The sequence below is a fragment of the Macaca fascicularis genome, chromosome 3 (genome assembly GCF_037993035.2).
Source record: "Macaca fascicularis isolate 582-1 chromosome 3, T2T-MFA8v1.1".
Lineage (NCBI taxonomy): Eukaryota > Metazoa > Chordata > Mammalia > Primates > Cercopithecidae > Macaca > Macaca fascicularis.
The window spans coordinates 136,290,014-136,302,619 of record NC_088377.1 but is presented as its reverse complement, the minus strand read 5'-3'; the positions used below and the strand labels follow the sequence as shown (position 1 = coordinate 136,302,619).

Below are 12,606 nucleotides of genomic sequence, written 5' to 3'. Positions count from 1 at the left end.
TTAAATTATGGAGTCAAACAGATTAGAAGCCACCAGTGACGCAGCACTGTTTAAAAAGACAAATATGATCCAGGGTAACATTTTATACACAGTGGGGATATAATTTTGTTGATTATTTAAAAAAAAATCTGAATCACATCTAAAGTATTTCATTTCCTTTCACTTTTCTAGGAGTACTTTACTAAAATGGTGCTAGTCCTAGAAAGTTGCCTAATATGCCAATTTCCTGACTTGACAAGGCATACCTCAGATTAATTTGTGAAATCCCTCCTTCTGTCTGATTGGGCTGACATGGAATAATAATAATAAAAAAAAGTATGGGTGAATCTTGAAGTATCTGACACAGTTTACAAAAATGTCAGTTGTGCTCAAAGTTTTCTGTAGGGAAGTTGAGAGAGGATGGTTCTCTCAGCAGCCTAGAGGCAATAGAAAGGCCTTGGCTGACCGAGCAAAAGAAACCTGTGAACAGAGATCATGAAAGATAAGGTCTCCCACTTTAAATTTTGGCTCAGGTTGACATTTAAGCCAAACAATCCTTGTTGCAAAAAAAAACTTTACAATGACTTCCCTTTCAATTCATAACTTCACTTTTTTAAGTCTCAGAAATCCTGTATTGTTTTATTCTTATACACAAAGTTTCAAAGATTTGTTTAAATAGCATGATCAATAATTAACCTGATTTAATTCACTTAGTGACCTGCAAGGCTATCAATGGTAGTGTAATTCTGTGAGGCATGAAGAAAGATAACTTTGAGAAGCAGCCTTTGTAACTTTCCCTGAAAGCTAATTTGTCAGCTATTGCCCACAATGTCAATCACTGCATGTAACCAGACAACCCAGGGAATAATATATTCAACTTAGGAAAAGTATTGAATTTCTCCTTCCTTCCTTTATTCCTCCTACCTACATGACTTTCCATAGGCCCTACCCTACCCCCACTGGGAGAGAAAGAAAAAGAGAAGAGGGGGAGAAGAGAGAAAGAACCAAAGGAAACGTCAACTTTTTAATTATCCTAAGTAATATTAGATGTTTCAATGTTTTATCTCTCAGACATATTCATACATATATAAATAACTAAATAGACAAGTATAAAGATGAATTCATACTTGGAGAGAAAAAAAGCAAAAACATATTAGTCTATGCATTAACACTTAGAATTTTAATTTCTCCCCAGATACCTGGAAAGATAATAGAAAAATAGAAGTACTTGTAATTCTCAAGACGTACGTAGTGTCCAATAAAATCCAAAACAGCTTTATATCTAGTATGATAATTGACTTACAATAGCTAATTTTAATTTATTTATGTTAAATATTAGAAGATACTAATGATTTAGGAATCTTATCTGGTTTTATTTTTAATGTGTGTTACAGAATATTGTTATCATCAAACATTTTTTGACTTTTCACCTATATCTGTCTCTGTGCTACATGTTAGGCTTGTCTAGAAGTTCTCAGACAGGATCCAGGATGCAGAGATATCAGTTTAGGTCTGAAAATCTTTAAAATAGGGCCGGGAGCGGTGGCTCACGCCTGTAATTCCAACACTTTGGGAGGCCGAGGCGGGTGGATCACCAGGTCAGGAGTTCAAGATCAGCCTGGCTAAGATGGTGAATTTTCTCTACTAAAAATACAAAAATACGAAGAAAAAAAAAAATAGCTGGGAGCGGTGGCAGGTGCCTGTAATCTCAGCTACTCAGGAGGCTGAGGCAGGAGACTCACTTGAACCCGGGCAGCAGAGGTTGCAGTGAGCTGAGATTGAGCCACTGTACTCCAGCCTGGGCGACAGAGCGAGACTCCGTCTAAAACAAACAAACAACAACAACAAAAAAAACTATTTAATAGATGGTTAACACTTCAAAATAAAAATAGAAAATCTCATATATCACATTTATACTTAAAAATGGGAAATCTAACAGTGAAGATTTCTACAGAGCAATAATCAGTTACAGTAAAAGTGCAAAAGAAAACATTTTAAAGAAAAAGATAGAAATGACTATTTAAATAAAGTCTATACATCAAATAAGGTAACTGATAAAGTGATAATATGTTTTCATGCATGGAACACAAGGCATTATACCTTATGTATACTCTATACATATTTATGTTATTATATACATCTACATATACGTGTGTGTGTGTGTGTGTGTATATGTTTTATAAATCTGTAAATAATCAGCACAAAAAAGGCAAACAGGAAAATTAAAAAAATACAGCCCGCAGGGATATGCTATTTAAAAATTTTATTTTACCGCTATATAAGATGTTTAGAGTAATGAAAAAAATTCAAGCTAAAACAGCAAAAATAATTTTCTTTTTATTGGCAAAGAATATACATATTTTATTCATTCATATGCATTTGTATTAAGCATTAATTGTATGTTGTATCCAATATTAACAATGGTATATTAGGTAAATACACCCTCCGTTGATCACATAATGCTGGTTAGAGCATATGAGCCATAAACTTTCTGGAGGGCGATTTGGCAACATGTTTATAAAAATTTTTATGTCCTTAACTAATAAAAGTCTACTCAATAATCAAAGATGTTCATAATATTTACATAAAAATTTTTCATGTACAGTGTCATTTTCTATAGTAAAACTGGATATGTACCAAACTTCTAACAATAGGGGATTGATGAAATAATACATAAAGAAATGCAGTGTAACTATTAAAATAGTGTTATAAAAAGGAATTTAATGACATGGGAAAATGCTCATGGCAGTCTGTGAATTAAAAAAAATAAGTGTTTTAAGTGACTATGTACACAATGATTTCATACTGAAAAATAGTAAATAGATAAGATAGAAAAACATCAAAATGTCACCAGTTATCTCTGGTTAGTGTTCATGGGGGAGGTATTTATACATGACTTGTTTTTCTTTTTTTGCTTGTATATAATTTGCAAACTTTCTACAATGAACGTTCTATTTTAGTTTTAGACTTTCTTGAGAGAAAGAAAGGAAGAAAAAAAGAAAGGGAAAGGAAGGAAGGAAGGAAGGAAGGCAGGAAGGAAGGAAGGAAGGAAGGAAGGAAGGAAGGAAGGAAGGAAGGAAGGAAGGAAGGAAGGAAGGAAGGAAGGAAGGAAAGAAAGAAGGGAGAGAGGGAAGGAGGGAGAGAGGGAAGGAGGGTGAATATAATCAAAGAACTGAAGTTCCGGAAGACGCTTTAACTCTGTGTAATGTCTGTGTGGACAGGCTGTGCCCCTCTGTGGTTAAACTGACAAACAGCCCAGGCTTCCCTCACCCTGTGGTTTCTTTTGCTTGGAGTAAGCTGTTGAACCCACAATTATATAGTCAGGACTAAAGACATTTCTTTAGTTACTTTCTTTTGAATAACTTTCCACTAAACAGAAGTAAAATACTACCAAATATCTTCCTGTCACCTCTACCCTTCTTTGGATTAAACTGGGGACTATGTTCAACAAAGTGGAATAGTTCCCTTTTGTTTCCTCATCTTCTACTATCCCCACCCCAATTAGCTAACTTTCATTAGGGTAAATAATTCACTGTTTTGCAGTTATATAGTACCTTTGTGTAAAGGGACAGTCTTTCCAAACACTTGTTAATCCTAAACACACTCTTGGGAAGTAGGTAAAAATTACTAGAGAGGAAGGAGGAGAGAGGGTAATGCCAAACATAATAAAAGATGTCAATAAAATCACAGAGCTGTCTCAGTTTTCTGTCGGCCAAAATCTAAATAATGCTGTTAAAAATGAGGATCTATGTTCTGGTGATATTACGGAGACAAATAATTTGAAGGATATAGTTTTTGGATCTTATATGTATATTTTATAATGTTATGTAAGAGCACAGACCTTGGGGCAAGACTTTTGGATTCAATCCCTGGCTTTACCATTTACCAGATGCATGATATTGGGCAAGCCATTTAAGATTTTTGGCTTTAGTTTTCTCATCCAGAAAATAGAAAATAATAATAAAATCTAGCATATAGTGTTGTCATAAGGATCAAATGAGGTTATAAAAGTAAAGCATTGAAAACATGGTAACTTGAACATGGTAACTGCTACAAAAGTGTTAGCTATTATCAGTAGCTCTAAAATGAAACATTATTTTAAAGGAACAAGTTAAAATGAGGCAAAAATTAAAAATTATCACTACATGATTCAACAGCAAACTATAGACTTTAGCAAAAAGCAAAAAGCTCCTCATATCTTTAATCCTGGGTTAGCAGCAGATGTACTTAAAGGTTAGAGGTGGTTGCTAGCTCACAATTATGACCGAATTGGAACAATATGTTCTATATACAGAATCCTACATGGTCAAGGATATCACCTCCAGAAAAGTTTATCTCCGTTTGCTTTAACTTAATAAGAGAGGCAATTAAGTTACTATGTAACTGGAATTAGTGAACATACCCAAGTGAGAACACTGTCAGAATTTAAACCTTCACTGACTGTTTGACCTTGACTGTTTATCCCTGATCTACTCCATGGGAAAACCAGTTTATTGGAGTCAATTGAAAACATCCTTTTCCTTCTTGCCTCCTTATTGTATACTCAATACTGGTGAAACAGAAATATTAAAATGTTAATGGCGGTTATGCCATGCTTATACTGTCCATTAAATGAAATAATTTGAAAAACTCTCATAACCAAAGCATTTTTTTTTTTCTCCATGAGTGTTCAGTAAAGTATTGGTGCTTTTGCAGACCTGGGTACCTGTTTGGTGTTGGAATATTGAACTGGATGAAGATATCAAAGCCATGGGAGGAAGAAGAATACATTACAGAATAGTTTAATCTCTTTCATCTCTAGTGGCCGAAATGTAAAAACTGTTTCCCACTGCATTTTATGTTAACACTCCCTGATATATTTCTGCTAATATAAATATGCCTGAAAGGATGACATTTAATTCTGTTAATAAGTGAATATAAAATCAGGGGTCACCACAAGTTTGTTTTGTTTCATTTCAATTATTTTGCTTTGTAGTTACTATGTAGAAGTCATCATTTGAGCAAATCTGTATCCCCCATTAGATTGAAAGCTGCATGAGGGCAGATATGATATGAATTTCATATACATATTTAGGATCTCTAAAAATATTTTTTGAATAAATGAGTAAGAAATGAGTGAACTAACCTGTTGTCTGAGATTATTAGCTGTCTGAGCTTCTCCTCACATCATTAGGCATTATGTGTTATATTGTTTTATTTATATCACGTTGATAGAGGATTCTTTATTCATCCTTTCATAACAAACACTATTTGTTATTATTAAATATGACGGTATTACTGAGCTTAATACCCCTGCATTATTGTGGTTAGAGGTACGATTAAAGGATGGTGCAAAAGAAGCCTCAAGGCGTCCATTTTTCTGCCCCAGGTTACGATCTGTTGTCATCTTGGGTTACAACTTGATGTGAAATTTATTTTGCCAAAAAAAAGAGGAATTCTCTCCATTACCATAATGCAAGAAGTCAGGGCAGAAGACAGAATATCTGGCCTGAATCAGAGCACTCGGATGAGGAGAGGAGCCAGTCAGAGTCATGGCCCTCATTGCTGGAGATAAATCAGGTAACACGATTAGAGGGAGCATGCAGGACAGCTTGAACAGTGCAGAAATCAAGGTAGATAAGACCATCCCGCAGACAAAAAGTCATACCTGTTTAAGGGTTTTCTCTGCTCTTCAAGGCAGCTTAAACTAAAAGCTTCTATTAGTACCCTCTAGTTGTCTTTTATGAGTTATTTTATATAATCATTATTACTAATATGTAAATCTCAGAGGAAGTAATTACTAGTTCTTATGCCAGAATTGTCATTCATTATTAACTAATTCTTATTGTTCTTTCCATCATGTCACTACATAAAGGAATTCTTATAGATATTTTAATTTCAACTCAATTGAAATTACGTATCAATTCTGTGTGATGCTAAAATAACTGATGGTTTTATGTACACTTACAAAATACATGTGCATACATGAAAAATATATATTCTTACAACTACAATCTTTTGGATGGTTTATTTTTGAATATTTTAATGTGTTTCTAATCTTTTTTGTGACAAAAAATAATATTTAGAATTAATACATTAGAATATTTCTAGATTTCTTAAATTTTATAAATAATATCATGGCTTTCGGTAAGGTAGAGATATTTTATTCCACAGTAATATTCACATGGAATATGTTAGTTTAGTCTGAAAAATAATACACTAATACCATTAATTCAATAAAGCCCAATATAAATATTTATTCTCATATCAGTAGAAGTTTTACAAAGATAATTGTTAAAGTTTCATACTTACATTGGCATCTTTCCCAGCTAATTTACATAATTCCACCCGTTCCTTTGCAGCAGGCCAATAAATCTGCAAAACATTTCAAAGTATGTTACAATCTGAGTATCTGAAACACCCTAACACTCTGCAATTCTGATTAGAGAGAGATGTGTGAAATTGAAGAATGGGTATTAAGCATGTTGTTAGAGTCAGTGTGGGAAATCTGAGATTTAAATATTTCCCAAAGCCACTCTGAAAGTTTCTAAAAGAAAAGTGTCTAGTACTATCCATTTTTGTTAATCTTCTAGTTTCTAATTTAATGTATGTAACAGTAGATACATTATGTTCAGAGGTCCACAAGCTTTATCATGATGTCAACAGAATTTCACATGAGCATTTGTCTAAATAAGCGGCTGTATGTACCATGTTTTTCTGTGTTTACTCAGAGTAGCAGTACATCATAAACATGTGCCATGAAGTGTTAGAAACAACTCTGTCAGAGCATAAGTTCTTTCTTCAAGCCAAGGACCAGTGTGAATTTGTTGACAGTATTTAACATGCTTGGAACTCAGATGCATCTGACACTTAGCTAAATGTTTTATAAGCATTATCTTATTTAAATTTCACAATGACCCTCTGAGATGGCTGTACTTATTCTTCCCATTTTGAGATCAGAAAACTTAGTCACGTAGTCTTTAAATAACATGTTGAGGACCACAACACTATGGCAGAGCCACAATCTGACTCAAAGTCCATCTCACTCCTGAACTGGGGGGTTCTCAACCATTATATAACTCAAGGGTTCCAAACTCATTGGTTGATAGCTTTTAATTATGCTTCACAATCTTGTGTTCAAGCCTTTTCTTTCTTTCTTTTAAATTCTGTCAGGAAGTTTTTGTAGGAATTCTGTAAGAAAGTTTTTGAAAAATAAAGTTTAAACAGTTATGTTACTTCATTAGCTTACAGAAAGAAATGCTCTCTGTTAAGCTATAAGCAAGAAGGAACAAGAAAAGCAAGCTCTAAAATCTTATAATATATGCTCCAGGAGTTCCGGACAGACTTTTATTATGTTTCTTACCAATGGTAGCAGAAAATATTTTAATAGGTGAGAAAAAAAGGAAATATCCTGAGGGAATACACTGAAAGAGACTTGTTAAACCTGGAATTAACAAAGGATTTAGACGTCATCAATGTTTATATGATATTATCTTTGTGGTGAAATTTTAGGGTTTTATGTCTCTAAATAAAGAACAGAGAATAGCATTCAAAATAGACAAATACAATGAAATTTTTGAGATTTTAAACGGAAGCAAGATTGTTTACTTAGAGAAGATCTTAACACTCACAAATTACAATCCAGATATGTATATAGGCAGGTGGTAGAGACAGCAGGAGGCTCAAGTGATGAGCTAACCTTGATAAGGTACACAGTGAAGACCAGAAAATGCTATTTATTCAGAAATGGTTTGAATCACTGTAGTTCTACTATCACACAACTTTAAATAGCAGCCAGCAGTCAAGTATCAATGAGCTACAGCAATGTAAAGCAATATGAATGGAAATTAGCAACTCAGTAATAGGTCAAAAAAGAATATGTCCTCAGATTGAAAACCGCACGATCTTGCTTTAGATTAAAGTTAAAAGCAACTAAAATAAAATGGTTACATTTCAGGTGTATAGGCGGGTGCATTTAGAAAAATGGCCAGCCAAAATGGGAGACGAGGAGAAGGATGACTTGGTGGTAAGAAACAGGTTATTTATCAGATTCTAGCATTTGTATTTGAGGGTACATTTTCAGGCATTTAATACATAATTAAGAACAAGAGATTAATGTAAGTTAGTAAATAGATTAAAATGGGCAATGCTTGGACCAATGGACAATGGTTAGTCATAAACCCAGAATCGTGAAGCCATAACTTAATAATCCAGATGGAACACCGCAGTTGGCCACAAACTGGAGAGTTTCTTCCAATGTTGTTTGTTATTTTTGTTTTGGTTGCTCCTTTGTTATTCATCATTGCTAGCAAAAATAGTGGACTGAGTGCTCTTTTAAAATTGCATTGGCCAGGAGTGGTGGCTCATGCCTGTAATCCCAGCACTTTGGGAGGCCGAGGCGGGAGGATCACGACGTCAGGAGATCAAGACCATCCTGGCTAAAACGGTGAAACTCTGTCTCTACTAAAAATACAAAAAAATTAGCCAGGACTGGAGGCGGGGACTACAGGCGGGAGGCTGAGGCAGGAGAATGGTGTGAATCCGGGAGGTGGAGCTTGTAGTGAGCGCAAATTGTGCCACTGCACTCCAGCCTGGGTGACAGAGCAAGGCTCTGCCAAAAAAAAAAAAATTACATCTTGAATTCAGAGTCTTTGCTTTAGATATGAGATTATGAGATCTCTGGGTATCCTCTCACTTTTTTCCCCCTCCAATGGTCCAATTTTATTATTATTTTTAATTTTGGTTAAAAACGCATAACATAAAAAATTTATCATTTTAACAATTTTCGGTGTAGAATTCAGTAATGTTAAGTATATTTACATTGCTCTGCAGCCAATCTCTAGAACTTTTTCATCTTGCAAAAGTGAAATGCTGTACTTGCTGGTTCTTCAATATTACAGTGATTTTTACAAAGGACAACTTTATGTCATTGGACTGAAAATAGTACACAGACTACTTATCCATAACCTGTCAATTGATTTAATCTTTTTAATGCACTCAAAATATATTTATTGATGCAGATCTTAAGCCTAGAATTTTATTTTATTTTTTTTTTTTTTAGAATATTTTCTTTTTTTTTCCTCTTTCTTTGTAACCTTTATTTTAAGTTCAGAGGTACAAGTACAGGTTTGTCACACAGGTAAACTTGCGTCATGGGAGTTTCTTGTAAAGACTGTTTCTTTACCCAGGCATTAAGCCTAGTACACATTAGTTATTTTTTCTGATTCTCTCCCACCTTCCACCCTCCACCCTCCAAAAGGCCCCACTGTGTGTTGTTCCCCTCTATGTGTCCATGTATTCTCATCAGTGAACTCCCACTTATGAGTGATGAGAACACATGGACACACAGAAGTCCATTTTATAAGTATTTGGCTTTCTGTTCCTGTGCTAGTTTGCTAAGGATAATGGCCTCCAACTCCATCCATGTTTCTGCAAAGGACAACATCTGTTTCTTTTTTTATGGCTGGGCAGTATTCCATAGTGTACGTGTACCTCATTTTCTTTATCCAGTCTACCACTGATGGACATTTAGGTTGATTCCATGTCTTTGCTATGGTGCTAGATTAATGTTTCTTTGAACCACTTCAGCATGAAAGATCCTGTTCTTTTTTTGTTTGTTTTAGATGACAATCAGGTTTAATCGCAATTCAGGAATACATATAGGGCAAATATCTATAGATTTGTTCAGAATTACATATCATACAAATATTAATAATGTAGGAAACAAAAAATACATAACTCTTTCATATTAAGTAAATGAGTCTTAAAAAGGATAAAGGGTTTTAAGGGTTTTATCTTGTACTTCAAATCATAGTATTGGGTGATTGAGTTAAATTATGAGATAAACGATGCCACCAAAATTAAGTGTGAATATATTCATTAGTAATTCTAAGAGGAGGGGCTTATTTAAAGAATGACAAAATGTGGAAGCAATCGTTTTTGAAATCTAAATCAAGATTTCAAAGTTAGCATCAAGTAGTTACTCTTCATTAACTGTTTGTTCACTAGACATATAATTATGAAGGGCCTTCTGTATGTCAGCCAAGATTGAGGTGCTTGGATCTGAGTCAGGATGGGAGAGACAGAGCGAGAAAAGAGTACACAAGACGAAACCACTGTGCCCAGGGAGCACTGTGGAGCGCTTACTGGTAAACAGCGTCTTTAGCAGTCTCTACTTTTGAGCCTCTGTTTTAAATTACTTGCTCTTAATAGTTTCAACTCTAATGTAATAGTTTGGTTTAGTTAGGTGGTTTCAACTCTAATTTTGTCTCAGGGACTTGACACCAAAATAGCAATTGCACATTTATTCTCTTTGTAAAGAAATACAAATCTGTAAAAGATGCTTTAATGTTTTTGTTGTACATTTTCAGTTATTACTTATAAGTCATATAATTGTAATTTGAGTTGCATCATCCTAGTTGATGAAGCCATACAACTAATTACAAGCTTCAGAGAATTGACTTTTTGATTAGCAAGTAAATGTTACATACAAGCACAGGGATTCTGAGATGGGATCACAAAGAAAATTTTACTTCTTAACGTAAAATTAAAACCTTCAAAAATAACGCTTTATTGAAATTACATATTGGCTTATTTTGACACAATGCTGCCAAGGTTTAGTAATCACAAACAGAATTACCTTAAATAAAAACAACCCATGATATATCTGATTGTCTTTTACTCTAAACATTTACTTAGAAGGGAAAAAGAGTCATTATAGCTGTGTTAATATTGAAAAGATGTCAGTTTAATTATGATTTGTGGTGGACTTTTTTCTTACAGACTACCTAGTCATTAGAATAAAGAAATTTTTAAAAAAATATTCATTTTTATTTCTAATTGGAAAATAATGTAAAGAGACAGAATTTCCCTTAATTCAATCTAAAAACACAAAAAACAAGACAAATTCATTTTTAAAGATCCACTCTTATTCTTACATAGAATTGGCAAAATTTTCAATAATCTTTTGAAGTGTTATATGTATATATATCACATTATATATAATGTTTATAGAATGAGATATATAATGTACAATGCACGCACATATATAATAGCATTCCACTATTTTCATATTTTTCTAGTCTCTCTCTCTCTCCCACTCCCCCCCCCCGTGTGTGTATGCGTGTGTGTGTGTGTGTGTGTGTGTGTGTGTGTATAGGTGCATGTGGAGGGGGAAGTAAGAGAGAGAAAGTCAGAGACACATACAGTTATATAAAGGGAAAAATAGAGATGTTAACTATAGGGTGACTGGGTATAGAATAAGATATGTTTCACATATAGGCTGAAGTTTCAGCATATTTTGTACAACAGCCCAAGGCATACCTGTGTTCCTTGGATTATTTTAGTAGCCTACTCAGTACACTTTGAGATTGTGTCACTATTAGACAAAAGTCACATGATGTAGTTAAAAAATATAATATCCACATTATCTATTAAATGTCAACCCTCAGGATCAATAGTTAATATGGACAATTTTGAGACAGTGATTATTAATATTCTTACTGTATTTTGAATTCATTGGCAATAAAATGCCTCATAAATCTTCCTGCACTGTAGTGTGTCTTGCACACAGTATCTTGACATATTAAAAGTTGCACGAAACAGCACACAACAAAGCACATGTCCCTGTTTCCAACTGTGTTTGTCCCTTAGAAAGTCATCCACAGATATTTTTCCTTCACTTATCAAAGAGAATCATATCAGAAGCAGAGATGCCATTGCCTAATGGCCAGGTTTTAATTGTTCTGAAATATTCCCAAATAACACTAATTCTTAACTAACCTTGTGCTGATGCACCAGATACAGATTTTAAGGATATAATTTTGGTGGGTTGTGGTCTTTGGGACCTTAGAGCCTTGATATCAAGGACTGCAAACATGCGGAGAGCTTACTGTTGCTATCTATCCATGTGCAGGAGACATCAGAAATCAAATGGAGATCTTTTCTGTGGATCCAGAAGAACCTAAGAATTCCTCTCAACTTACTTATTCAGGGTATAATTACTAATTGAACAATTATTAAATAATACGTGCCAATTGGTTTTAATTTGAGTGCTAATTCTTATAGATCTAGTTGATAACAGAAAACTGGCAAACAGAAGTAAATAAATTTATAACATTTCTTCACTTAGAAATAAGAGTTTATGGGTCAACACTGTAAAACAAGTATGTCTCATAAGCCAGTCCTCATATTCTATAATTTACTGACTTACCCATATTACTGTATTTATGTTGCCTTTATAGTATTTCACAGTTGATCATTTGCAAAGGATTAATTTTTTCATGCTAACCTTGGAAGGCTCAAATATTATTGTCTAAACATATATCTGTATATTTTCTTTTAGAGTTGTATAGCTTACTACTACGAAAAGAGACCATATTACTGAAATAAAAATTGTCTTCAGTTCCTCCTTAAATAGGCTTTGTGCATAAAGTTATAGTTTAAACAGATTCTTAAAAAGATTTAATAATATTTTTTAATGAAAATGTAGTGGAAACTGTGTGAATTTAAAATACAAGCTGTGATCTAGTTATATTGATTTTATTTGCTTATCTCTGTCCAAAATCCAAAACAATTTTTTGTCCTTTTAATATTATTTTTACTTCACTTTGAAAAAAAATACTTAGAAGGGACTCACAAAATATTGCA

General features: G+C 33.8%; 1 protein-coding gene across 3 annotated transcripts in view; it reads right to left on the bottom strand.

The window, feature by feature from the left end:
- Positions 1-12,606, bottom strand: part of SEMA3D (semaphorin 3D) — a 194,601-nt gene that overhangs the window by 83,553 nt on the left and 98,442 nt on the right. For all 3 annotated transcript variants that reach the window (XM_045388679.3, XM_015447834.4, XM_065542399.2), the window contains one exon: positions 6,271-6,333. In XM_045388679.3, coding sequence (XP_045244614.2) covers positions 6,271-6,333 — 63 coding nt within the window. The remainder of the gene's footprint in view (positions 1-6,270; positions 6,334-12,606) is intronic.